Source organism: Aphis gossypii, chromosome 1, assembly GCF_020184175.1.
Source record: "Aphis gossypii isolate Hap1 chromosome 1, ASM2018417v2, whole genome shotgun sequence".
NCBI lineage: Eukaryota > Metazoa > Arthropoda > Insecta > Hemiptera > Aphididae > Aphis > Aphis gossypii.
Genome location: NC_065530.1, coordinates 21265 through 47040, shown reverse-complemented (window position 1 = coordinate 47040; position 25776 = coordinate 21265). Strand labels below are relative to the sequence as shown.

Here is a 25776-nt window from a genome sequence, read left to right as displayed (position 1 = left end):
CCAGTTCCTGTTTAGGTTAATTTGGAAGAAATTAACCATCAACGAGATTAGTCTTCTGTCCAGCGGCACATTTCCTGGCGATGCAGGCACCAGATCCGGGCCTGTGTTTGGTCTTCGGGAGGCCTGCTAACTCACAGGCCAGGCAACGATCTTCAGACGTCTTACACTCCTTCATACGGTGGTCGGTGAGGCCACATCTCCAGCACGCACCGGTCCTGTCTGGTTCCGTGCAGCTTCTGGAGTTATGGCCAAAGACCTGGCAGCGAAAACACCTCTCCGGAGGCAGAGTCCTGGCGCGGACGCAACACAACGTCCACCCGACTGTCACTCTGGTTATGAGGGAAGCGGCGTGCCTCGACATCTTCGCAGTCGCAATTTGCTGGCCTGTGCGTGTCGGCCAGATTCGGACGTCGCAGATGCCCTCCCTCTCTGCCCGAGCCGCTGTGTCGTCTTGATCGGGAATGGCTGAGCGCAGTGCTTCCAATACCTCGGCTGCGGTGGAAACAGCGTCCAAGTCGAGGATCTCTACCTCAGTCTGGACGCCAAGTTGGGACACCTTCCCAACAGAATCCCCGAGCTTTGCGCTGATGGCGACGGTAATAGACTTGGCTGCAGAGGCGGATTTCGATCCTCTGGCCAGTTCGAGTTACAACGACCCGTCACGGGTCTCCCTCATTTTGACGCTCACACCGATGTCCTGTGCCGACAGGCCGCAAGAGCGTACCGTACGGACGGTGAAGGAGTAGGACTTGCCCACTGCCGGTCTGATAAGTATGGCTGGCGGTTTTTTGGACTTGGACGGCTGCTTTGACGTGACTGGGGGCTTCGGAGGTGCCTCGACGGCAGGGGAGCGGGAAACGGCAGTCTTTTTCCACATCGAACCCCTCTTCACCACACTGGACCAAGGGGCTTCTGCGTCGGTATCCATGGCCGACTCCACCTCGGTGTCTCTTGCTTTGCCGAGGTCATTGAGATTACCAATCGCTTTTGGCTTACGCGCACTCCTCTTCTTCTTCGTTGCTAGCTCTGCCTCGAAGACGGCATCACTATCCCACCAGCTTGGTGTGGAGGATAGTGTCGGTGCTAGCATCCTTCATGGCAGGCTTCTTTGGTACGTCAGGCTTCTCGGGTGTGGCGGTCTCCGACTTCGCTGTATCGCCGCTCTTCGGTTTCTTTGGAAACGGGGACGATGTAGGGGAGGTCGGCTTTGGCTTCTTGGTCGATAGCAGTTCATCCAGGGTCCTCCTAAAGGTAGACGCACTATGTATCTGCCACACGGTTGACGGGACGTGTTATTGATGTATATTTCCTCACACTCCAGTTCATCTGGACTACTTTTTTCAATTGTAGGGACATCCTCCAAAAAACGTTGAAGCGTTCTGTCAACGGACTCAGTGGTTGCACACATAGTGACGGTCATTTTTGTTGGTGTATTAGCCGTGGTTCCCATCAATACTCAACCAAATATCGTTGATAAGGCAAGGTTAGGTTAGGTTGAGTTATGTCACCTTCTTTCCTCTCCCCTGACAATACATAAGAAAAGACGTCTGCTCCAAGTAATAAATCGACTGGTAACTTAGAACATTCACTGTTAGCTGTGGACTATCATGACGAGTAGGACGTACCGTTATAGTTGTACTTCCACGTACTACGAGGACTGATGTACCAGACAGCGCTTGAACAGTAGTTGTTGTCTTCTCTCTTGACAGTCCTAAACGCTTAACACAGCTCTCTGTAATAAAGCTGCTTTGACTCGCACTGTCAAGCAAAGCCCTTACGGTGATAACGTCCCCATTGTCACTCTGCACCTTTACTAACGCAGTAGACAGTAAGATGGATGCGTAACAGCGCTGTACCTTGACTGCTGCGACAATAACATGTGCTGTATTGGTTGATTCTGGTGCAAAATTTTGTCGGTCCGTACCACTAAGATGAAGTAGTGAGTGATGTCTTTTTCCGCATTCAACACATAATTTGGTACTCTTGCATTGACTTGCTAAATGTTCACTAAAGCATAAAAAGCATCGGTTTAAATCTTTTATGATTTGATGACGCTCTTTTGGGCTGTTTTTCTTAAACTGAGCACAGTGTACGAGTAAATGCCCTGGTTGCGATTTACACACTTGACAAGAAAATGACTTCTTCTCGCGTGAATCCTTTTGGGTAGAGTTTTCTGGTGAACCATGTGAACCTGATTGGCTACTAAATAATGTGATTGATCTGGTTGACTTCATTTTGGTATTCGTTTTTCCATTTGCAGGATCAGTCTGGCCTAGTATAGCTGATTTGCAAAATTTTGTTAAAAAAACTATAAACTCGTTCACTGTTGGATCTTCAGTGGTATCAACAAGTAACTCCCATTGAGCTCTAAGCTGTAGGTCTAATTTTTTCTGTAGCAAGTGTAAAAGTATCGGGTCCCATTGGTCAACTGGGTACGTGAGATTTTCTAAAGCGACCGGTCGTTTCAGTAACTACATTAAGTAAATTTCGAATTGAAATACCATTTTCATAAAGGGCTTTAGGTGCGTTAAACAGTTCATCCAAATGACTTTCAGCGATTATCCGACGATTTGAATATCTAGCTGTTAACTGGGATAACGTCAAATCATAATTACTATTCGTCAACATTAGATTTCCCACCAGTTTTAAAGGTTCACCCTCTAGGCATTGATTAAATATACATAGATAACCCATACAATGATAATGTATGGAAGCTCCCAATAACCGACCTGGGGAGCCAGAAATCTAGTAGTATGGGAGCTAGACATCAGAGTGCGCTATTTTTGTAGTTCAGTGGTTATATTATACAGCTTTGAACCCAGGGGTTCCGATTTCGAATCCTGCAGAGTACTTTATACAGGACCTTTAATGTCTTTATCTGATCTTCTCAACTCTTCCTTGGAGGTCTTAAAGGCCTCTTTCTCTTTGGAAAACTCCATTTGTAAATATTTGGAACACTAAAATCTTGTTTCAAAATTGAAAATTCAAAATAACAACAATAACAGTAACATAATAAATATAATATAGTATATTATTGTTGTTGATTAATCTATTCTGTGATTAAGCATTGAAATTATTTGATTATTTTTGGTTCTGTTTTTACTTAACCTTAAAAACGTATAACTATCAGCCTTAGAGTAATATAGAGGCGGCGTTCTGTTGTAACACTTGTAACCATAAATTAAGATATCTTAATATGTATATCTTAAGAGGACGCCGCACCAACGAAAAACATAGCATAAAAACGTGTTCATGTGTTTCAATAATACCGCTTACTGAGTGGTTTTATAGCAAAACACCTTATTATAAAACTTGTAGCTAACAATATTTTGGAGACGATGACATAGTATTTTTTTAAATTTGTAATTTGCAAAATAGTTACAGGCATTTAAAAATTTAAAAAAATAGGTTTTTGCGTTGTTGATTGCTTGTTAAGTACTGCACGTATTAAAAATACAATATGTCATTGTATCCAAAATATTGTTCTCTACAACTTTTATACTATGGTTTTTGCCATAAAATCACTCAGTAAGCTGTATTTTTCAATCTAAAAACTAAGTTTTCACGCAATAATGATCTTAATTACGGCCGACATGTGCTGCTCTTGTTTCTAGCGGCAGGTCTTGCCGCCGTCTATGACTTCTGCGTCGACAGGACAGGTCAAAACCGGTTTGTTATCGGTGATTTTCATTTTACATATTATTATATTTATTTTTATATTAATTTCATTTTCATAAAATGAAATCAAATAATGTTATGATTAGAATATTATGATTGTTCTGGTAATCGAATACAATATACAACTCCCATTACACCCAACACATTTTGTTTGGCATAACAACGCATTGCACGCAAAAATAGCGTTCTGTTTAGCCGCACGCTTATTGACGTTTGCGTACATAGTGTATACTATATTGCTATTAAAATTGTCGAAGTCTTATATTTTTACATTCTTTTTTAAAAAAATGGGGAATAAGGATAACCAAGTAAAACGATCAAACAGAAAAAAAAAAGCCGATCTCTCGTATTAAATCGATACAATAAACCCCAAAAGTAAGTGTTTACGGCGATTACGCTTGTTTTTATACATCAATATTGTTTTATTGTAATTTTTAATATATGAAGTAGCGTCAACTTTTTTATTTAATTACTGTTTAATTAAATAATTGATTTGTTAGCAATATTAATATAAAAAATTTAACTTTTTTTTTTTCAAAGTAATAAAATAATTATGTACATTGTGTTTTATTTTTTTAAATGTAACTATAGTTATTTTAGCCCAGAAGAAAATGTAAATAATTCACCACAAAAAGGCTTTTTATCTCCATCTAAATCTAGGTAAGATTATTATAACTATAACTATACACATTTTTAAAATATATAATGAATCGTGAACAATATTATATTATACATTTTTTAATTTTATAAAATATGTTATTAATTAAAATGGTGGTCAAGTCGAGTACTATTCTGTTGTACAATTTACTTTTAGCTACCCAAATATTTATCCATGTATCTGCATGTTTAATACGAGTTTTGAAAAGGTAAAAAAATTAGGCACGTATTAGTCGTATCACATATTCTCTCATTGAAAAATAAAAAGTGTTTATACTTAAATGTACCGATTTACTGAATTGTACGTTGATTTTATCAGAAAAATCCTCATTTCTAACTATGATACTTTCGTATTTGTTTTATATGTCAATCTCGTATTTTTATGTATTTACGAATCTTTATTTTCTGTTAGATGTTCTTTAGTAACTTCTACGCCTATGCATACTAATACTTTGTTGTCAAGACGTATTGCTACAATAAATAATTTTTCGTTTGATGATAAAATAGTGGAACCTAGCTCATTTCATGGCTAAATAACATGGTATGACAGCAACTCTGACGATATTCAGTTGTTACGCGCATTCATTGTTATCACTTGAAAAATGACGTCAGCCGGTCCCACAATTTGAAATACTATTTAGCGGGAATTCTTATTGTATTATAATAATATATTGTATTGAGTTGAACATTTTCTATAAATATATTATACTATTATTATTACTGCTGCATATTTATAGTGATTATAATTCATAATGTAGAGTAATGGAAAAATGGAAAATACAATATTTGATTTCGCGCCTTTTTACCGAGACCGGATGACGTAGTCATCATGCGCAGTAAGCAGTTGCTGTCATACCATGTTATTTAGCCATGGCTCATTTAATCCAATTCTAGATAAGTATGTTTATTATTTATATAATATTATATAGTTATTTGTTATATAATTTTACTATTTTATTTATCTTTGCTATTGTATACATACTATATAGTGACATTACTGACATTGAATCAAACATTAATAGCCATAGTTTAACCATATCAAATGAACTACCCAGTACATCATCTTTCAAGTATGATTATATTTAAACATTTTTTTTACTTCAGTGATATTAATAACTATTTCTAATATTTTAAGTAAATCTGTGTTTATATATTGCTATTTATTTTGTAGTATGGATATTTTGAATGGCCGTAGAATAGTTGATATAGGTCATATTTTTAATGAAATTCAAAATAGTGGTCATAGTGGTGGATTTGGATGTTCATTTTTAGATATGATTTTTAAAAGAGAAGAAAAAAATGGTTTCTTCTCATTTTTCTATTTTCATTGTAAAATTTGCGGTATTGAAAAAAAAATATCTTCTGAAAACCCTAACAATTTTGAATGTATTCCAATAAATAAAGCAGTAGTAAATGCTACACTAGCTATAGGTAAGACTATCAAATATTGAAAACAACCATAAAAGTCCCATTTAAACAAAATAAGATTATATTAATAGGTATTGGATATGCACAACTTTTTGAACTTGCGGCCTGTATCGATATACCTTCAATGTCATCCAATACATACCAATCAATATTGTCATCAGTCGGAAATGTAGTGCATGCTTCAGCGTGGGATGAAATGAAAAAGGCGGGAGATGAAGAGAGAGAAATTGCATTAAAAAATGGTATATTAGATGAAGACGGTATACCAATGTGTACCGTTATTGCGGATGGCCAATGGTCTAAAAGGTCTTATAAAACTAAATATGATGCATTTTCTGGAGCGGCAACTATTATTGGTTATAATACACGCAAAGTTTTGTTCGTCGGTATTCGAAATCGTTATTGTTCAATTTGCCAAAGAGCATCAGATAGAGACGAAAATAAACCAGTACATAATTGTTTTTTAAATTGGGCAAGTAGTTCAACCGGGATGGAAGCTGATGGTATACTGGAAGGGTTTTTGAACAGTGTTCAAATGCACGGTCTTAAGTATAATAAACTCATAGATATATTTATAAAAACATAATTTGTTATAAAATTATAATTATGTAAATACAATAAACATCATTATTAAATAGGCGATGGTGACAGCAGCGTTATCAAACGTTTGAATGATGTACTACCATATGGTCCTCATTTTACGGTTGAAAAAATTGAATGTAGGAACCATCTGTTACGAAATTCTTGTCAAAAATTGTTAGCACTAACCAAAAGAACCGAATATCCCGTTCATATAAGAAAATTTATACCAGTGGCGGCGTGAACTTTTTTTTCCTATGAAGCAACTACCTCAAATAAGTACCCACCCACCAATTTTTTCACATTTAACACTTTACTTTTCACTCATTTTTAATGAAAGTTTAATATTCCGGAATGTTAATTAATTTACGTACTGTACATTTTACAGCAATTCAAAGAAAAAAAAAAAAATTTTTGTCATTGGGATACCCACCCCCATTTTTGCATGAGGCGGCCGCCTCATAGAATAGCTATTCACGCCGCCACTGATTTATACAAAACAATATTCTTCGATTTAGAAGTGACATAACAAAAGCTGTACAGCATCGTAAGACGAGTGATTTATCTATTCCAAACAAAATAGCAGGTTTAAAATTTGATTCATATTTAACTATTGTACATTAATTAATGTTTATCCAATACATTTTAATTGTAAAAATATAATTATATATACAGTTCACTTTTCAACTTAGTAAATATTTTTTATCAATTATAACAAATTAAGTGACAGTGTTGCTGATTATATAATTTTATTCAACAACAATTATATTCTTACATTCTATAATTATTTTTCTTTTGTTTAATACCCATTTAGATCTACGAAAAGATATTGAAAATAGTCCATATCACCGATTTGGACAACATGACAATTGTGACAGATATTTTTGTTCTGGTTCAAAATCCGGTGAAATAAATTTAGTCGGTGATGTAGAAAAGTGTGGATTAATGAGAGAAGTAAAAAATATTATTCTTCGTCTTGCTAATAATTCAAGCAGCCTGATTCAAGACGTTGATAATAATGCGTGCGAACAATTCAATAGTCTAATCAATAAGTTTATAGGTGGTAAAAGAATTAACTTTACTCAAAGAAACACATACACTACAAGAATTGAAGCAGCAATAGTTTCATTCAATTCCAAAGAATATTTACGAAGTATACATAAAAAAATGGTTTTTAAAAGTCCAGGTAAGTATTTTTTAAATATAGATACCTGCTATAATTTAAATACTTGATAAATTTACACAATTTATTTTGCTTTTTTTTACAGGACACATAGGAAAAAAATATCTAAATAATTTAAATAGAATTAGGAAAAATACTATAAAAAGAAGATGTTTATTTGTAAATACCGCGAAAAAAAATAAGAAAAAAAGCTCGTCGGCTCCAGATAAAGATTATGGTTTAGCTGAGCCCCTGATTGACACTATATTACCGGAGGAACTAGAAATTAAAAAAAATTGTTTTTTAAATAAATTAAAAACTGTTAACCTGCACCAGCTAAATTTGGACACTCGAGATCAAAGTGAAAATCAAAAGTGGTTTCAAGAACGAAAAAAACGTTTGACAGCTTCCAAATTTGGCGACATTTGTAAAATGAGACAAAATACTAGCTGTAAACGACAAGTCCATGCAATTATATATAAACCACAAATAAAAACGAAAGAATTAACTCATGGAATTGAAATGGAATCGTATGGTAGAAAAAAATTTGAGGATGTAAGTCGATTAAGTGTTGAGACTTGTGGACTAATTGTAGACAGCGAGATTCCATTTTTGGCTGCTAGTCCAGGTAAAATAATTTTTGTGTATAATATTTATATTGCCTTATTGGCTTATAATATGTTTATATACTATATAATATATACTTTTAATTTTCAGATGGTATGGTCGGGAATGATGCTATTCTTGAAATCAAGTGTCCATATATTGCAAAGGATACTAACGATGTAATCGAAGCAGTAAATAATAAATTGGTAAATTATTTCATACTAAAATAAATATACGTATAATATGTAACATATTAATTACTTATTCATCTAATTTTAAATTTGTCTTAAATTATAAAATATATTTAATTTTTGTTTAATTGTAGTTACAATATTACACACTATTGCATACAAATAATGGTCAACAGATTGTGCAATTAAAAAGAGACCATAGTTATTATTATCAGGTGATGGGGCAGTTACACATTACAAGGAGACAACTATGCTATTTTGTTATGTATGCAACTAAATGGATACATATAGAAAAAATAATTTATGATGCCGAGTTTTGGGAAACAAAAATGGTTGGAAAACTTACTGCGTAAGTATTATTACAGTTTACTTTTTTCTAATTATAAAAAAAGTTCATTTTTACCTACTACAATATTTGTTATGCCAAAAAAAAAAATAATCGTATTGAATTATTTTTCAGATTTTTATAGATTGTTTATTGCCAGAAATAGTAGAACCTTTATATGGTAAGCGACTATTAGTGTCAGATATTCGAGAACCCTCAAGAATCATTGAAGTTCAACAACTAAAAAATAAAAATAAATCAATAAAAAATCTAAAAAAAAAAAAACCTAAATTGAATGTATTAACTTTGATGTATGTAAATAATTTTTGTATTCTAAATTGCTATACCTATTTTTTTTAAATTTAATATTTTTAAACTGTTTCAGCTTTTAAAAACTGAAAAATAAATAATAATGTATAATATGATTTCAGTTTTGTCTGCCAATATTATAATTTTTCCGTACGTTATGCTGTAAATTAGTACCTAACGTATATTTTATGTAATTAATTGATTACTTTAGTGTTTACTATCTAATGCAAGTAACATAGAATCGCCAACGCCTTACACTTTTAAGTAATAAGTACAATGGTATAACGTAAAATGTACCTACGCAATACATTTACCTACTACAAAACTAATATTTAGATATTTAGGTAATATTCGTTTAGGTTATTGTTATAAATTAGATATTATTATTACTGTATTATATATATTATACATTTTATGAAGTAAGTATCTTATAATGTATTAAATACAAATCGCGTAGGTACCCGCGGATATTAAAAATATTACAGCTGCATTTTGTATATTTACGCGTTCCGTCATAAACGAAGGTTCAGATAATAATAAACATATTAATATCGCTCCCGAATGAGTACAATCGTCGGCCCGGTCGCGGACTACGAGTAGTGGGCGTGGCTTAAACGTCGCGTGCTTGCGCATCATGAAAACACCTAACAGCGCGTTCTATCGGCCGTTGTATACGTTTCACTTTCGGTGTGGCGTCCTCTTAATTCGTGGTTGTAACGTTGAAGCACAGATATATATACTAAACTAGATAGCCGACTATGTACTTGGCTATGCAACCAAATATGAATCCTGCCGCCATATGCAGTTTGGGCAATGTTTACAAATTTATGTTATCATTCCTCATGATAACACCACAGATATATATACTAAACTAGATAGCCGACTACTTTCAATAAATGAAGTCAGCCGCCATGTGTAGGTTGGGCAATGTTTACAATATGTTATCAATATAATGGTATGTGATAAACTGATACTCAAGTACTATTATTCAGAACGTAAATTTGTGAAATGTGGAAATTAATTGTTTGGTATATGTGCAGGTACATATAAATTTAATATTGTTTTGGAACACAAAAAAATCAAATTTCATTTATGTCACTGCTAGGATTAACAATAATACAGTCTGTAAGACAGACAATACAAGGTTAGGTTAAAAATCTTTTTATTGTTGCCAATGCTTTAAAACTTATTTCAGTATAATTATAGGAAATATATTATACATGCTGTATACAAATTATAAAGTGTCAACTTAACTTATAATAAAAATATAATAAATATATAATAAAAATAAAAAAACAATTAAAGAAAATGGATTTAACTTTTTTAATAAAATACTTAAAATTAACTATTAAGTACAAAACATTGGTATATAATATAAATTTAATTACATACTTAAATACATAAGACAAATCTAGGTAACGATTGAGTTAATGATTTGTGAATAAAACTAATTTATTTAACTTATGTCTATTACTAGTTGTATTAATTAATGCAGAATGTTGTTTACTAAAAGATTTAAGTCTTATGCTTAAATATCTATTAACTAAAAGAGTTATCAAAATCATTTTATGTGGTCGTTCCAAAATACTACTGTTACAATCTAACTTACTAAAAATATTATGATCCAGGGATAATTTATTACTACATTGATACATTATTTTTTTATTTAAATCAGGTACATTAAGGTTTGTTAAATTATTTGTTAAATTTAAAAGAATTTTTTCAGCCTCCATTATTATTTTAAATGAACTCTCAGATCCTAAAATTAAGCCACCATTTTGTCTTAAATTAACAAATTTACCATATGTTGATGAATTATGATAATTATGGTCTGATGTTTCTTTAAAAAGATTTGTTTTACAAGAATCACAATCAATTTTTTTCACTATTTTTAAAATAATATATCCTAATATGTAGTACAAAATATTTTCCTTAGCACTCTGCAAAGAAGGGCTTATATTGTTAATTAGTTGTATTCTATTTAAAATATCTTGATCAGGCTCAATTGATAGATGGTCATCATTAAATTGTACATTCTTCTTCCATTTGAAATCAAAAATACTACACATAGCATCGTCATCAAATGTATTACAATTGCCATTATTCTTCAATTTTAATGCATTTTTTATTAAAATTTGTTTAATAGCAGTTTTTAGCTGCACTACATTAGGATTATTATTTGAGCCACCTCTTTGTCTGATTTGACCAAATAAAAGTTCAAGGTGGTCTTGAGAAAATTTATAAGTGAGGACATAGTTAAAATTGAGGGAATTATTTACAAATATTGACCTTGCTATACTGAAAAGCGATTTAACGGCAATGGCAAAACCATAAATAAATGTTTTTTTATTCGTTGTATGTAAAAGTTGATTATTAAACTTCAAAGTGTACAAGTATTCAACCAATGGAATAATTTTACTTTCAAGAACATCAATATTATTTTTAGTGATGGGAGATTTAAAATTTTTAGAAAATATACTTTTTGAGTTTAAAAAGTCAAATATTTTATCAATTACTTCACAATACTCAGCAGTTGCTTTTATATTTTCAAATTTAGGAACATTCTGTTGATTTAAAAAATTTAAAGCACTTGCTGTAGAAGCAGAAAGTGTTTGAGCAGCGTAAGATACTTTCATTTTATTATTATGAAATTTAATATGAGAATTTGAGAGCTTATTAGCAAATTTTAGCTTAATTTCTTGTTGTATATCATGTAAATTTGAAATATGATTCCAACGAATAAACCCAGTATCAGATGTAAGAACATAGCAATTGCCAAGAGTATTTCTTGCTAATTTTAAATTATGACAAGCATCTGGAATGAAATAAACTTTGTCATTACTTATAGGATGTAGAAACCAACTTTTTATTTCACTATAACTTTTTCCAATGATGCAACCTAATATTTTCATCATGGCCATGTTTGTGTAAGCACCATCACATGTGATACCCCAAACAGTTAAACCAGCTTTGTGAGTATGCGTAAGTATAGATTTAACAAGTTCTGCTTGAGCAACTGCAGTGGTTTTATTTTGAAGAACATAAGCTATAGGTAATTTCCACTTACCATTTAGACTGACAAGCATAAAAAATAAAGCCTCTGTTGCTGGAGTATCCGTTCCTTCCAATTGTAATTCACCACCAAAATCACAATAACCAATAAATTTATTGAATTTATCACTCCATAAAATTTGTTTTCTCAATGACATAGCATCTAAACATAAATTACAGTGTTTATCTTCTGCACTTAAAGTTTGTAGAGATTGCATGACTTCACTAAAAATGCCAGGTTCTGCATTGACTGATGAAGTCCAGTTCATTATAGATTTACTACTTGGTAATATTAGGACTGATCTAAAATCAATAAAACAAATAGTTATAAAAAAAATTATTTAAAATGATTGTATCTTAGTTAAGTTGAAAACAAGCGGTGGTAAATAATTTGTATAAAAGTTAGATTAAAGCATTAAAAATCATTTGCCCATCTACAGTTAAGAAGTTTGCAACTAATAAACTAAAAACATGAATATTACCAAAACTCTACACACACATGACACATAACAAATTGTAGATATAAATTACCTTGCATACTCATAAGCTTTAGGCGAGTAATAATGCAGAGTTAAAGAAAATTCTTTAATTTTCTTACTGAATCTATGGCCTTTTAATTTTTTACCTTTATTTTTTACAACATTTTGGAAAATATCTAAAGCTGTACCATCAAATTTATCCATTATTAACTCTTCTGCTTCTTTATCAATTAAATTCTTTTTCTTTAAATCTTTTAATAAATCTTTTAGATTTTTAATAGACTTATTTTGTCTTCGAACTTGTTGTTGCAGTAATTTTATTTTATTCTTTAATTTAGCTTTAGATGGGGAAAAACTTGGGTGTTTTGCTGGACTTGAATTAAATAATGGACGGGCACATGATATTTTAGATGGTGTGATTAATATTGGTCTAGGTGGTGATGAATTTTGTGTCAATAAGTTTTCAATATTTGAGGTCGATAGGTCTGTCAAAATTGTTTCATTGCCTGAAATCGATGATGCATCTCTAATTAAACAACTACTATCATTAAGCTGAACATATTCTAAAAAACAACAACAAAAAAAAGTAATTTTACAAAACGCGTTGAATAAGTAATAGTGATAGTATTGTTTATATTTTAATGTAATACTATGATGTTCGAACATATATTTTGTAGTTGGTCTTACATTGTGATATTTGTTCAATTAATTTTGTTTTAAGTGTAAAGAGTGTATTAATTATTTGTTTGTTTAACTTCGTTTAATTATCTTTGAGGAATAGGAGGAGGCACAGTTAACATGTCTATTTTAATAATAGCTGGGTATATTTTATATCCTATGAACCCTATTATTATGGTAAGCACGGATAACCATGTAATATAAATTATGTCGCCTAAGAAATCATCAATAAGTGGTTGTGGCATTTTCTTTAGTATTATATCATTAAAGTATTTTTCGGGGTCTTGTATTTGTTTTGTTACGTGAAAGTTAGGAATTTCCTCGATCCAATTTTGATTTAAAATTTCCGTCAGGTTTGAAAAGGAAATACTTTCTTTTTTGTTCTCATGGTTTATTTTTAATGATTTAATTTTTGTCAATGATACTGGTAATACCCTTTTAACTGAGTATGTATTTAAATTGTTGGTTTCGCAAGGGTACATTTTTGGTATTAAAATGATATCATTTCTTAATAGTTCATAGTTACACGGAAAGGTTATTTTTATTAATCCTGGGTAATTGTAGTTTAATTTAAGTTCTTCTGTTTTAGTTATATTTAATATTTCTTTTCTTATGCTTAAGGTAGGTTGTGGGTTAGTTATGGCGTATGTGTTTATTCCTATTTGTTTTATTATTATAGAGTCGTCATCATATTGTTTAACGCATTGGAAATAGCAGTATTGATTAATTATATCTAATTTTTTGTTTTTAAAAATTACTTCTACGCATTTTGGGGAAAGAGTAATATCAGATGAAAATTTTTGAATATAACATAGGTCCGTGTTTGGTGGGTCACAGTGTTGTAGGCCGATTCCTGATATTATCCTGTGTTCACCATTCATGGAATTTATTGCTATATATGTTTTTTCTGAGTATATAATACAAATAGACTCGTGAAACTTAAAATGAGTAGGAATATATTGATATAATGTCCATTTTGCCGATTTTTCTTGGATAGGTATTTTGATTTTAATTAGAATTTTCGATTTTGAAAATTGACATTCGGTAATTGGTAAGTTATAATATGTATGAAAATGTTCTAATGGTATAGTTAATTCATATCCATCTCTTTCGATTGCTCTTTTTAATTTGTTAAATCGTTATACAGTATTTTTGATTTTATGATCCTTGCTGGAATTTTATGTAGCTTACAGTGTAAATAAATATTTGTATCTCTTTCATTGTTTGTAATTTTTAGGATTGCTGAAATTAAATTGTAAATTATTTCTTGGATACCTTGGACCATATTCTCCTGATTTGTTTTTTCTTGTAAGTTATTTATATTTTCTTCATTTATAAATTTTGAAAAACTATCCTTTAATAATTGTATATTGTTTTTAGTATTTTTTGTGTATTTATTGAGTTCTGTAGTTATGTTAGTTAGATCTTTATGGTCTGATGCGAAAACGTTTTTAAATTTGTTAATTTGTTGATCTAACAATTCTTCATTTGTGTAAAAAGTTTTTAATTGCTTTTCTGTTGCAACATTACAACAGAAGTGATATAAATTCCCGAAAAATTGAATTCCCCTTTTAGATCTACTATTTAATAGACCTTTATTAAAATCTAACATTTTTGTATCGCTTTCTCTTATGTTTTTATTTATGGTACTTAATATATCTATTGTTTGGTTCACAATGTTGCAGTAGTTTGTGTTTTTATTTTCACAGTAATTTTCAACCCCCCAGTTTTTTTTATATTTTCCAAATTATCATCTGGGTAATCGTCTTGCAATTCCTGTGTGTAGATTAGAGGAATGCTTTTGTCATATAAAATGGCTTCTGGTACCTCGTCAAAAAAGGCTCCAGTAGATACAATTACAGCTATATCTTCTTCTGTGTTAGCATTGATGAGTACCGCAATGGCTGTGAGGATTTTAAAAAACATCTAGAACCAAAGACTTAATTAAACATAATTATAGAATAATTTTCTATTGCTCCGTACGTTAAATGATCACCTATATACAATTATAATATACCTGAGTACATCAGAAAATATTGTTATAATATAAGTATATATATATATTTTTTTTTTTTTTGGTATTAATTATTTTTATAACTTATACTAGTTCCTTACAGTACTTATAACTAAAGTTTACTACAATGAAATATTTACTATATTAAAACGCTAAAATGTTGTATAAGGTTTTAATTTTTAAAGACTACCTATTGTCAGCAATTTAGTTTTTAGTTTGTTAAATTAAGGTATATTATTTTCCTCTGTGTTTGATACTTCTGTTTCATAAAAAGGTTTTATTCTTTGCACGTGTATGATATTATCTATGTTTTTTTTCCCTTTAAAATTAAATCTACTTTGTAATTTACATCAGATATTTTTTCAATAATAGTAAAAGGACCTCTATATTTGTTAGCTAATTTCTTTGATTTATCTTTTTCGTTGAAATCGAATTTTATTAATACTTTTTGTCCCGGTTTGAAATAAATATTTTTGTGACTTATGTCATATTGTTTTTTCTGAACAGCTTGTTCTTTTTCGACAATTTTGGGAATAGTGTCTCTAATTTTCTGAAGTTGCTTTAGTGCTTTAGTAAAGTCAAACAACTCGTCTTCCGTAGTTAATTTATTATCTATAGGTTGGGTTGCTTCTATACCGTGAAGTAAATAAAATGGGCTTACTTTTAATCTCGAACTTGGGCTAGTATTATAGGCAAAAATGATCATTTTATAATATAACTAGCTGACCCGACACGGCGTTGCCCGTGTGTTACTTTCTTTTTTTGCATTTTCGTATGCCGTGTGTTAATTTTTAATTTAATCTTATTGATAGTGCTAATATTACGTCGAATTCACGACGAAAGATTTGTAATGTGGCAGTTTTTGTGCCTACGTATTTTAAAAAATTCTCCTGAACAGAACCGTCACCTTGGTGATAGGGCGTTGTGAATAAAAAATAATTAAATAAAACATATATAATGATTTAAAAGTAAGTAATCGCTTTATTGTTAATCATGTGAATCATAATTATTATTATTATCATTGTAGTGCTTTGTGGTATACGATGTTTTTTGTTTGATTACCTGGCGCATAGATAAACAAATCTGATGGTTTTCCAACACGGGAACAGGCAACATACAATTGACCATGTGAGAAACATGGGTTTTCTAGATTAATACCACAAACACTTAATGATTGCCAATCACAGCCATATCACTCCCTTTGGTTACATATTTGCAAATGTATTTAATAGATTTCACTGAATGGCAAGATTCAACGTTGATGTGTGCTTTGAATGTCTTTGATAAAATGGGTGAATATGGAACAATCCAACGATTATCTATTTCAATATCTTGTTGATTTAATTTGACAATTGTTGATTTTCCATTGTCTGCTGTCGATCTGCGACGATACAATGGATAACCGTCATTACCAGTAATTGTTTCCGATATTAATGTCCGTGGATATCGTTTTGAACATTCCATCCATCATACACGGTGAATTTTGATTAAGAGTTCCACAGGGACCATGTATCATGTTTTTGATAACTACCTCATGCAATCCAGGATCTACTTGTACATTAGGGATTTCAGCTGATATCACTGCATCAACTTCATTTGGCCTTATATTTTCAACCAACCAAATCAAAATGTGTGCATGTGGCAATCCTCGTTTCTGCTACTCCACAGAATACATCCAGCAGCGTGTCTCACCAAACACATTATGTTTTACGATGAAATCCATTAAAGATTTCAACTTTTGTCTAAAGACTCTGGCTGTAATATCATGACGATCAATGGGTGATTGCCCAGAGAATAACTCCTGATTGATTTCTTTTCATTGCGGATTGCATGTAAATGTGATGAACAAATCTGCTGTACCATAATGACGAACATACGACATGGCATCTTGAGCATATTCGTGCATATGCCGAGGGCTTCCGATGTATGTTGCTGGAAGAATAGTCATCCGACCGACATTCTGTGCATTTCCATCAGTATTAATCGCATCTCGAAGGTGAATATACTCTTCAGATCGGAGTTTGGTTTGATTCAACCTGATGAATGTTAATCTCTCCGTTTCAATTTTAACATACATGTCAACAACATATTTGTGATATAATCGCCGACATTTCAATATGTGATTATTTTCATTTTCCCGAATCATTAGGCGGTATGAATAATAGTTCATTGAACTGACTTTTTTGTTGGTTTCAGAACCTGTAAATAGATTTTGTTTTAATAACATTCAAATATAAAATTAAAATACATAATATAATAACTGAGATATTATCGCCATAGCTAAACTAATATTTTAGTTACCTGCGATGGGATTTATCATTTTTATTGAGAAATCGTAGCCATCTTCACCTTGCCAAAATATAATGGGATATTGCAGTGCATCATATGAGCGGTGTGTTTCCTTTATACGTTGTAATTGATCATTCCGACGATGTAAAACAATATCACGGGATTCCAAGTTTTCTCCAACTACAACGATAGCAACTTCATCAATAGTTGGTGCATTAAAACGTCTTGTATGTTGACCTGCAGGTGTTTTATCAGCTCTGATTACAATTTTGTGATTATCGGATGGCATCAGATCCAGGGCAGTTTTAAACAATATAATCAATTGATTGTGTTGATGAAATAAAGTTTGTAATTGTTCTACAATAGACCTCTTTACTAAATTGTTATGTGCACAACGCAGATCAATTTCTTGTGGTGAATTGCCCATAAAATAAATTTGCAGGAATTTGTTGTCGCTATCTGACACTGGTAACAGTGAACCTGCTCTGTGATATATTTGCCCTTGTATCTGTAAATAAAAAAATAATATTATGGTGTGGTATAAATTAATGGATTGTCGGTGATCAAACTTAAATAATATTTGATCTTAAAAAGTATATATTTAGTTTTAACTAATATCTATCAAATATAAAATATAATAAAAGTGTCACTAAAACTGAAACACCATATAATATGATGACTAAGTGATATATTTCGTAATGATTAAGAAATTGAAGATTAGTGACACATCTTAACTTTGGTGACAGAAAATTTTGTTCGCTAAAATAATTATGAGTAACTGCTATAATACATACCTTGAAAATTGGCATAAAATTTTCCCGAACTACATTTGTTGCCCCAAATGAAGTCATTTGAAAGCAATTGTTATATTGTTGGATATTTGTCAAAAAGTGTATAGAATCTGTTCCTATTCCTGAAACCAATGAGTACAATGGTTCTGATGGTGGATCCAATGGTATCAATTTCACTTTACCATTTGCGCAACACAATCCATTGGCTTCGTTTTTGTATTTTAATGCCTTACAGTGTGAGCAAACCGAGTTCATAGAACCAATAACAACACATTGGTAGTTACTGTAGTCAATTGACACATCGTAACTGAAAGCAGCTCGATTCAAACTTGCGCGATTATTAGTTGAATGTCGCGCTCCACACGTTTGTGATATCCGAATTCTTTCACGTTCATTTCCGTCGTCACGTTCTTGTGCAGTACAATTTAGATCGGTAATTAGCTTGGTTTGAAGCATTTCTGGTTCTTCTACCTAAATTGCTTCGTCTTATAGGAGGCATATCAAATATAAATTATTTTTTCTCTAATCACGAACTAAACAAACACTAACTAACTAAACACTCTGCACAAAACACGATATACGAATTTGTTTCGTGTAACAGTTGACAAAAGCAAACTCAGTAGATTAGGTAACAGACAACTTTTTTTTTTTTAAATTTGATATGACTTAAGTCAAATCCTTTTAAGCCGTACGAATTGTTTTATTTATTTAAAAATAATAAAACACTGTTGGTTGCCATGGATACGATCAGTATTATATTATAAATATTATAGGAAGGGCTATTTTAAAAAGAAAAGGGCTATTTTTAGGGGTTTTCCAGCAATAATTCTAATTTTTCTCGCCGTAAAAACCATCCTTGGACTGCTGACGGTTGACCGACGGCTGCGATGGGCTGGCCAGATGGCCGTCGACACACACGCGGTCGACATGGCCCATTACTTGTATGTCTATTTGCTTGCATTATTAAAAACATTTTAAATAAATGATTTATTTTATTTAAATGGTTGCCATTGACTACCAAAAATAATTTAGTTGACTATTTACTGGATAGATGGCGCTTCTGTAATTTCATCACCACCTCGTCATATTTCTCTAACCCGATAACTTTCTCAAATTTTTCGTCCGTAAGAACCTTCTCCTGGCAATTACGACCCAAACAAAAAAAGAATGAGCGAAATCGGTCCAGGCGTTGTTGAGTTATGCGCTTACAACACTTTTGCGATTCATTTTTATATTATAGATTATTGAGATATACACGATTTTTAACTTTTAATTTTTTTCCAATTCAAGCAAGGCATGCATGGTTTAATAGTTATATATTTTTTAATGTAATATTTATTTACAGGCTAAGTCTTCAAGACTGATGTGAACGATTTGTGGTGTTGTTGGTTGTGCTCGGGGTATATCTTCTTCATCTTCATCGTCCAATCCATGAATAAGATGCAATACTAAAAATAAAACAATATTAGGACGTTTAGGTATAGATGGTATAGTTGTATCACTTGTATCATAGTGAGTTTATTAAATTTTACTATTAATTTGTTCATTGACAATAGGCCATCTTTGTAAAATAAATTCCCTGGCATCAATTTGATTTTTAACCACAGGTTGTACTTCAGGAATTGGCTGGATAAAAAGTGGTGGTCTAACTACCCCAAAATTCGGAGTGACATGTTTGGTACATGCCAAAAATTCCATTACCGAATAACGTCCTTCATTTAATAGCCTAGAAGCTAAATCAAGATTTCTTTGATGATCTATCCAGAATTGACGTTGTGGTTCTCGGATCTGGATACCATCAATTGCCAAATTATAATCGGCCAATAAACCACTTGAGTATGCAATTAACCCGTCTGTAAAATTAAAATATTTTATAAACCCTATAATAGTAGATTATGTTATTTTATCAGAAATTTGAAGTTGTTTTAAAACTATAAAGGAAAAAATGTTAAAAATATTTTTACTAAGAACAATAGGTATAAGTTATACCATATAAGGTAATAGGTGTACATTAGTAAAAAATAAAATAAATTACTTAAAAACACCCATGGTTCTGGTTGATGTGCATTGCCCATATGCATACGGAGATGTTGATGGCTAACTTCCAGCACATTATTTGTTCGCCAAATAACACCATTTACAGACAAGATGTCTGCATTTGGTCCTATATAATGTAAAAGTAAATATTATATATTGTGTTTTTAAATATACTGACAATATTATTCAATATTTTTTTATCACTATTAGTATTTAATAATTTATATTTAAACTATAAATTATTTAATGCTTATTTAATTTTGAATCAACACATTTATAATTTAATTTATTTTTGATGAAAATCTAAATAAAGACTATTTTATAATAATAAAATCAAGTATATTATTAAGTCATAAATATATAAAGGTTTTCAACATAACTCTAATATTTATCAAATTTAACAAACCTTGAAGCCAAGTTGATTTGTAATATTGGAAATACCTATTAAATGCATTACAGTTTTCCAATGATAAATGGTGTTGAACATTTTGTACGTAAAAATCTGTTACAGATACAAACCCTTCCATCAATTTATCCCTAGGCAATAATGGTAATGCCATTAGCATGTGGACAATGTCATATACATTTCTATTTGTATTGCACATTTCTATCATCCCTGTAATAAATGTAAGTTTGTTTAATATACATTAATATTTATTATTTAATATTGAACTATAAAAAATATTTATAAATTTACCTAATTCTCCTACTTTTCTCCATAAAGCTTGAGAGCTATGGAACCAACATCCTCTTATATTTGTGTTTCTAAAAATTGTTTTTATTGACACCTGTACTGCTCTTTCAAAGTCCACTATTATAGTTTTAGGTTTCCATTGTGGCTCAATTTCCAACAACCTTTTAAATAGAGCATCATAAGCCTTCACTGTTTTTCTAGACATTAATGCAAATGCTATTGGAAAACCCTAAAATACAAACATTTTATAATTAAAAATGTGTAAACAGAGGTAAAATATGCATGGATATGAAATTTATACACAAGTAAAGAAAAATACAAAGAAATAATTATCATATAATATTTATATTAATCAATATAATGATTTTTAAGTTTAACTTACAGTGTTAAATGTTATACCCATTATAACATATAGTTGTTGACACTCGCGGTTGAATGAAGGAGCAGCAGCAAATGTACCATCCATTAAAAAAGTTGATCCTGTCCTCAGTATACTAAAAAGGAAAATAAACAAGTGAGTATGCAGTAAGTTATTTTAATTTGTTCTCATAGATATCAAGCTAATTAATTTTTTAAGTGCATAGTATTTACTTTTTAATTTGTGGTAGTACAAATAGCAATGTGGTTCCTTCTTCAGGATTAGTGCCTATTTTTCCCATATAAATTGGTACATTACTCATTACTGGAAGATGAGCATAGTCTCCAGTTAATTGGTTATGAAAATCGATCATGGTTCGTGGAGATGTTGGTTGATTGGCTTTTCTATGTCTTTGCATTGTTCGTCGATGCGATACAAATGAACCAACATTCATATTAACAAATTCTGGCATGGAACTTGTCTAAGAAAATAATAATATTTGTAATGATTAATATACAAATATTTATGTATATTTTAAAGTATTACAAATAAATAAAAACAAATTTTACTTCATTATAAATTATACGAAGAGAAATATGTTCTTTCTTTGCGCGTTCATTACAAATATTTCTAAATTTTGTCACTATACTGTTTTGTTGATGATTTTCATGACCAATAGCCAACACAAGTTTAGTTGTGTCAGTTTTTGAAATTTTACCTTTTGCTTTACACTTAAAACAAGAAAAAATATTGCTTTATGAAAAATATTTTGTAGAATAAACAAACTTCAGCTACGAGAGACTTGATTTAGGTTTTTTTTCTTCAACTTTTATTTTAATCATTATTTGAAGACTAGCAAAGTTATGTTTTGAAAGATATATATTATAGATACTAATCAAAAACTTTATATTATATAGTGTTTATAATTGAATGCAATCTAAAAGTAAGCTCTTTAAACTATTTTATAAATGTGAAATTGACTAGTACGCCATTGCTCATTTTTAAATGTAAAAAATTAAAAAAGTACCTATTCAAACCTACAAGTAATACATTAATAAAAAAGTTTCCTTTCATTATTACAAGTACATTTATATTAATTTTAGTTATATTTTTTAAATTATGACAGGTATTTCATTCTTGTATAAAAGTATAACAACATTTGATTAATATAGATTAATTTAAGTTTAACTTCTATGTAGGTAAAAATAACTAGTGACTAAAATGGTTTTAATAACACAACGTTTAAAAATGTATAAAATTTTGAATATTTGACATGAATGGCGGACAATTTCCCCCCGGACATTTTTCCCCCAACATATTTTCGATGCGGACATTTTCCCCCCATTTTTTTTTTTTAAGTTTATTATTTAATATTTAATAAGAAATTATTTGTTTCCAGTAAAATATAATCAATTATACTATAATTATCTATTCTAGTAGATGTATATTTTTAATTCAACTACTTGAAACAATAAAATAATAGTAATATTATATTTAAAAGATTGTCTAAATAAAAAAGCAATAGTACTAGCATATTGTATTATTCGCTAGTATCTAAAATTAATAAACTATTAAAACTTAAAACAGGTACGGTTTTTTTAACAAAAAAAATAAATATGAAAGACGATTACAAAATATATCATTTGTATGTCAAAATTTTTAGACTATATTTCATAAATATTTTTTAACCTTTTATAATTCTATAATTTTTTTACGTTTTATTATATTTATGAAAAAAAATGAAATTTTTAATCTATTTTACTTATATACAATTTGTTTACGTTTTATTATATTTATGAAAAAAAAATGAAATTTTTAACCTATTTTACTTACCTATATACAATTTTTTTTACGTTTTAATTATATTTATGAAAAAAAAAATTTCTTATTAAATAATAAACTTAAAAAAAATGGGAGGAAAATGTCCTACTATGCCAAAAACAGTCGGGGGGAAATTGTCCGGTTACCGCTTGACATATATATTTGTGAAATAGATATCTTGTAACTATAGTTTCTATTAAAAGTCATAATATAACTGACATTATTATGATGTATATTAATTGTTTACTGATTCAAAATTTATAATACATATGTAATCCATACAATAATATTTGAAATTGAAAAAGGGTAATAAGAAATTATCAAACAATGTAATTTTATTCTGTTAAAACATATTCACCCGGATTTCCATAATGAACATCTAACAGTAATATAAAATTTACTGTCCAATTTCTTCCAATAAACAAATCCATCTTCATATTTATAAGTATTTCCTTGGCCTCTTGCTCCTTTTAAGGTAGAAATTATTTTTTCCATATTTTAAATTAATTTAAAAGGAAATATTAAAATTTAATAAATGACTAATTTTTTGGTTTAACTGTTCGCAATAAAATTGTTGAAGCAAATGAGTATATAATTTGTTCAGTGGGTCTTTTATAGCTGTAATACTGTCAAAATATTCAGATATATACCTATATATATTCTTCTTAGATAAGCTGGTTGGTATACATTTCTAAGATGTTTAGAAAATGAAACAGTACTTATATAGATCGTTTATAAATTATACCTAAATATATATCATATTAATATATTAGAATTGTGTGGTTATATAGTGTAAGATACATTATAATTTTTAGAACCATAGTTAGTTTAATCTTAAATGAATAAACCTATACTTCGACAAATGTCTACTATTATAATTTATAGCTTAAAAGAAGTAAGAACTATTAGATCCATGTTCCAATTAAACGAGTCAAGTCATTAGGTACTCATTATAGTCCCGTTAATTGTTTACATGTATCTCTCGTATCAGAATATTATGTGAATTCGTGCAACCACAAAATAGTTCTGATTATTAAATCGATTTCGGTTTACTTACTCCATTTCCAAAAATTGTCATTTGGTTTTATAGTAGGTAATAGTATGGGCAAAATTTAAGAGAGATACAATTAATTCAGTACATGCTTACTGATTAAAGTGACTTGTGCATGGGCGTAATAGGGGGCGTCATGAGAGTTTAGCTCTCCATTGGCCATCTCAAACCCTCCTTGAAATATTTTTATATTAAAGCATTGTCTAAAAGAGATAGATACTATTCTTAATGTAATTAAATAATTATTTATTAGGTAGTTGTCGGACATCAACATTTCGATGCACTGTAACTGCGGATGCGGGATGCATCTTAAGCCATTTTATAATCCCCTTAACTCTGTTTTCAAGGTTTTTTAAAAAACTGTTACTCCACACATGATTTTTTTTTTTATTATTTGTTTGTTTATTGTTTTATACAATATATTAAATTATTATAGTTAAATACAAATAATATTAGATACTTTTTAATAAAAATCATTTTTTTTTCAATGATGTTAAGACTTGTTTACATATGTGTTGGCTCGCCTTTAGCTTTAATAATAAGTAGATTAATGAGCCTTAGCGGCCTGGAGATAGGCAACACAATATAAGTACTACCTATCTCAGCGCAACAATAAAATAATAAGTATAAAAAGAATTGGTTGTATTTTTAGGTATATTAAATAAGATGACAATAAATAAATAATAGATAATTGCCTGTTTGGCTCAACAATAAAATATTACAATAAATAAATAACTCATGTTGTGAATGATATTATATTAAACTAAGACCCGTCGGTCATACACATAAACATTTGGTCGACCAATACTCACATAACAGTTGAGACACACACCTGGTTTTACACCTACGCTACCGCACCAGGGCCTGTATATAATAAGTCAAATAAGTTACAATAAAAACAAATTGACCCTGCGTACGTGCGAATGTGTGTCGGCAACTGTTCACGAAGAATTCACACCAATGAAACACTGGATGCAGCCGGGACAGGATCTTTAGCATACACTACTGTCCCCACGAGCAACGAGGTACACCAAAACACGTTGAATCACTACACAAATCGCTGGTAATCTTGACCACCCTAAACTGGGGACAACAAATTAATGGTGGCAATAAAATTGCAGAGAACGATAATTACCAGACGATGAATCACAAAATTCACAACAACGTGGTTTGGGACGACTGCAAACAGAACATGAAAACTAGTGTTGTTGAACACAAAACAACCGGTGTGGACAGCGGAAAAAGAAAGAATGCCCGAATTCATATATAACGAACAAGAGAACGAAGAAACTCAAAAGAACGGTCTTTCAGTGTCACCACACTAAAACAATAAACAATGGAAAAACTAGAAACTTTGTGACACTGAAAGCATGACTAGATGAAAAACTTAAAGTTTTGAACATAACCGAATATAAGAAAACATTGATAATGATTCCACAGCTGGCCGGTCGCACACCAACGCCTGATAAGCGTCAGCCGACGAAGACTGCAACTGTGGAACGCACCGTTACGTACACATGAAAACGATAACAGAAGAAAACATAGATAACACAAACATAATAACAAAAAAGGCCATAT

At 30.7% G+C, this 25776-nt stretch overlaps 3 protein-coding genes across 4 annotated transcripts; 1 reads left to right on the top strand and 2 right to left on the bottom strand.

The window, feature by feature from the left end:
- Window positions 1-3224: 3224 nt before the first annotated feature.
- On the top strand, window positions 3225-8669 carry LOC126549075 (uncharacterized). Its single transcript, XM_050197481.1, has 6 exons — window positions 3225-5766; window positions 5835-6005; window positions 7157-7528; window positions 7611-8132; window positions 8222-8316; window positions 8436-8669. The coding sequence occupies exons 1-6, from the start codon at window positions 5508-5510 to the stop codon at window positions 8652-8654; spliced, it is 1638 nt and encodes a 545-aa protein (XP_050053438.1). The 5' UTR covers window positions 3225-5507; the 3' UTR covers window positions 8655-8669.
- A 3480-nt stretch (window positions 8670-12149) lies between these two features.
- On the bottom strand, window positions 12150-25658 carry LOC114119920 (uncharacterized). 2 transcript variants are annotated; one of them, XM_050197143.1, is made up of 11 exons: window positions 23506-25658; window positions 21896-22057; window positions 21560-21807; window positions 21351-21462; window positions 20972-21197; window positions 20794-20890; window positions 20681-20715; window positions 20273-20401; window positions 19770-20090; window positions 19581-19685; window positions 12150-12289 (listed from the first exon to the last, which is right to left on the bottom strand). In XM_050197143.1, the coding sequence occupies exons 1-11, from the start codon at window positions 23524-23526 to the stop codon at window positions 12279-12281; spliced, it is 1467 nt and encodes a 488-aa protein (XP_050053100.1). In that variant the 5' UTR covers window positions 23527-25658; the 3' UTR covers window positions 12150-12278. The 2 variants fall into 2 exon arrangements, with proteins under 2 accessions (XP_050053100.1, XP_050053099.1); XM_050197142.1 differs by having other exon boundaries at window positions 20681-20890.
- Window positions 16625-19574, bottom strand: LOC126548976 (uncharacterized). The gene is made up of 3 exons (XM_050197144.1): window positions 18241-19574; window positions 17459-17954; window positions 16625-17356 (listed from the first exon to the last, which is right to left on the bottom strand). The coding sequence occupies exons 1-3, from the start codon at window positions 18691-18693 to the stop codon at window positions 16974-16976; spliced, it is 1332 nt and encodes a 443-aa protein (XP_050053101.1). The 5' UTR covers window positions 18694-19574; the 3' UTR covers window positions 16625-16973.
- Window positions 25659-25776: the final 118 nt, after the last annotated feature.

Excerpts from the sequence above, each read along its gene's own strand:
- LOC126549075 (XM_050197481.1), top strand. The coding sequence starts at position 5,508 with ATGGATATTTTGAATGGCCGTAGAATAGTTGATATAGGTCATATTTTT. Across the intron at positions 5,767-5,834 it reads AAATGCTACACTAGCTATAG|GTATTGGATATGCACAACTT; the intron begins GTAAGACTATCA and ends TTATATTAATAG. Across the intron at positions 7,529-7,610 it reads AATGGTTTTTAAAAGTCCAG|GACACATAGGAAAAAAATAT; the intron begins GTAAGTATTTTT and ends TTTTTTTTACAG.
- LOC126548976 (XM_050197144.1), bottom strand. The coding sequence starts at position 18,693 with ATGCTTCAAACCAAGCTAATTACCGATCTAAATTGTACTGCACAAGAA. Across the intron at positions 17,955-18,240 it reads ATTTTATGCCAATTTTCAAG|ATACAAGGGCAAATATATCA; the intron begins GTATGTATTATA and ends TTTTATTTACAG. Across the intron at positions 17,357-17,458 it reads AATGATAAATCCCATCGCAG|GTTCTGAAACCAACAAAAAA; the intron begins GTAACTAAAATA and ends ATCTATTTACAG.
- LOC114119920 (XM_050197142.1), bottom strand. The coding sequence starts at position 23,526 with ATGTTCATTATGGAAATCCGG. Across the intron at positions 21,808-21,895 it reads TTCGTATAATTTATAATGAA|ACAAGTTCCATGCCAGAATT; the intron begins GTAAAATTTGTT and ends TTATTTTCTTAG. Across the intron at positions 20,402-20,680 it reads CAAATCAACTTGGCTTCAAG|GACCAAATGCAGACATCTTG; the intron begins GTTTGTTAAATT and ends TACATTATATAG.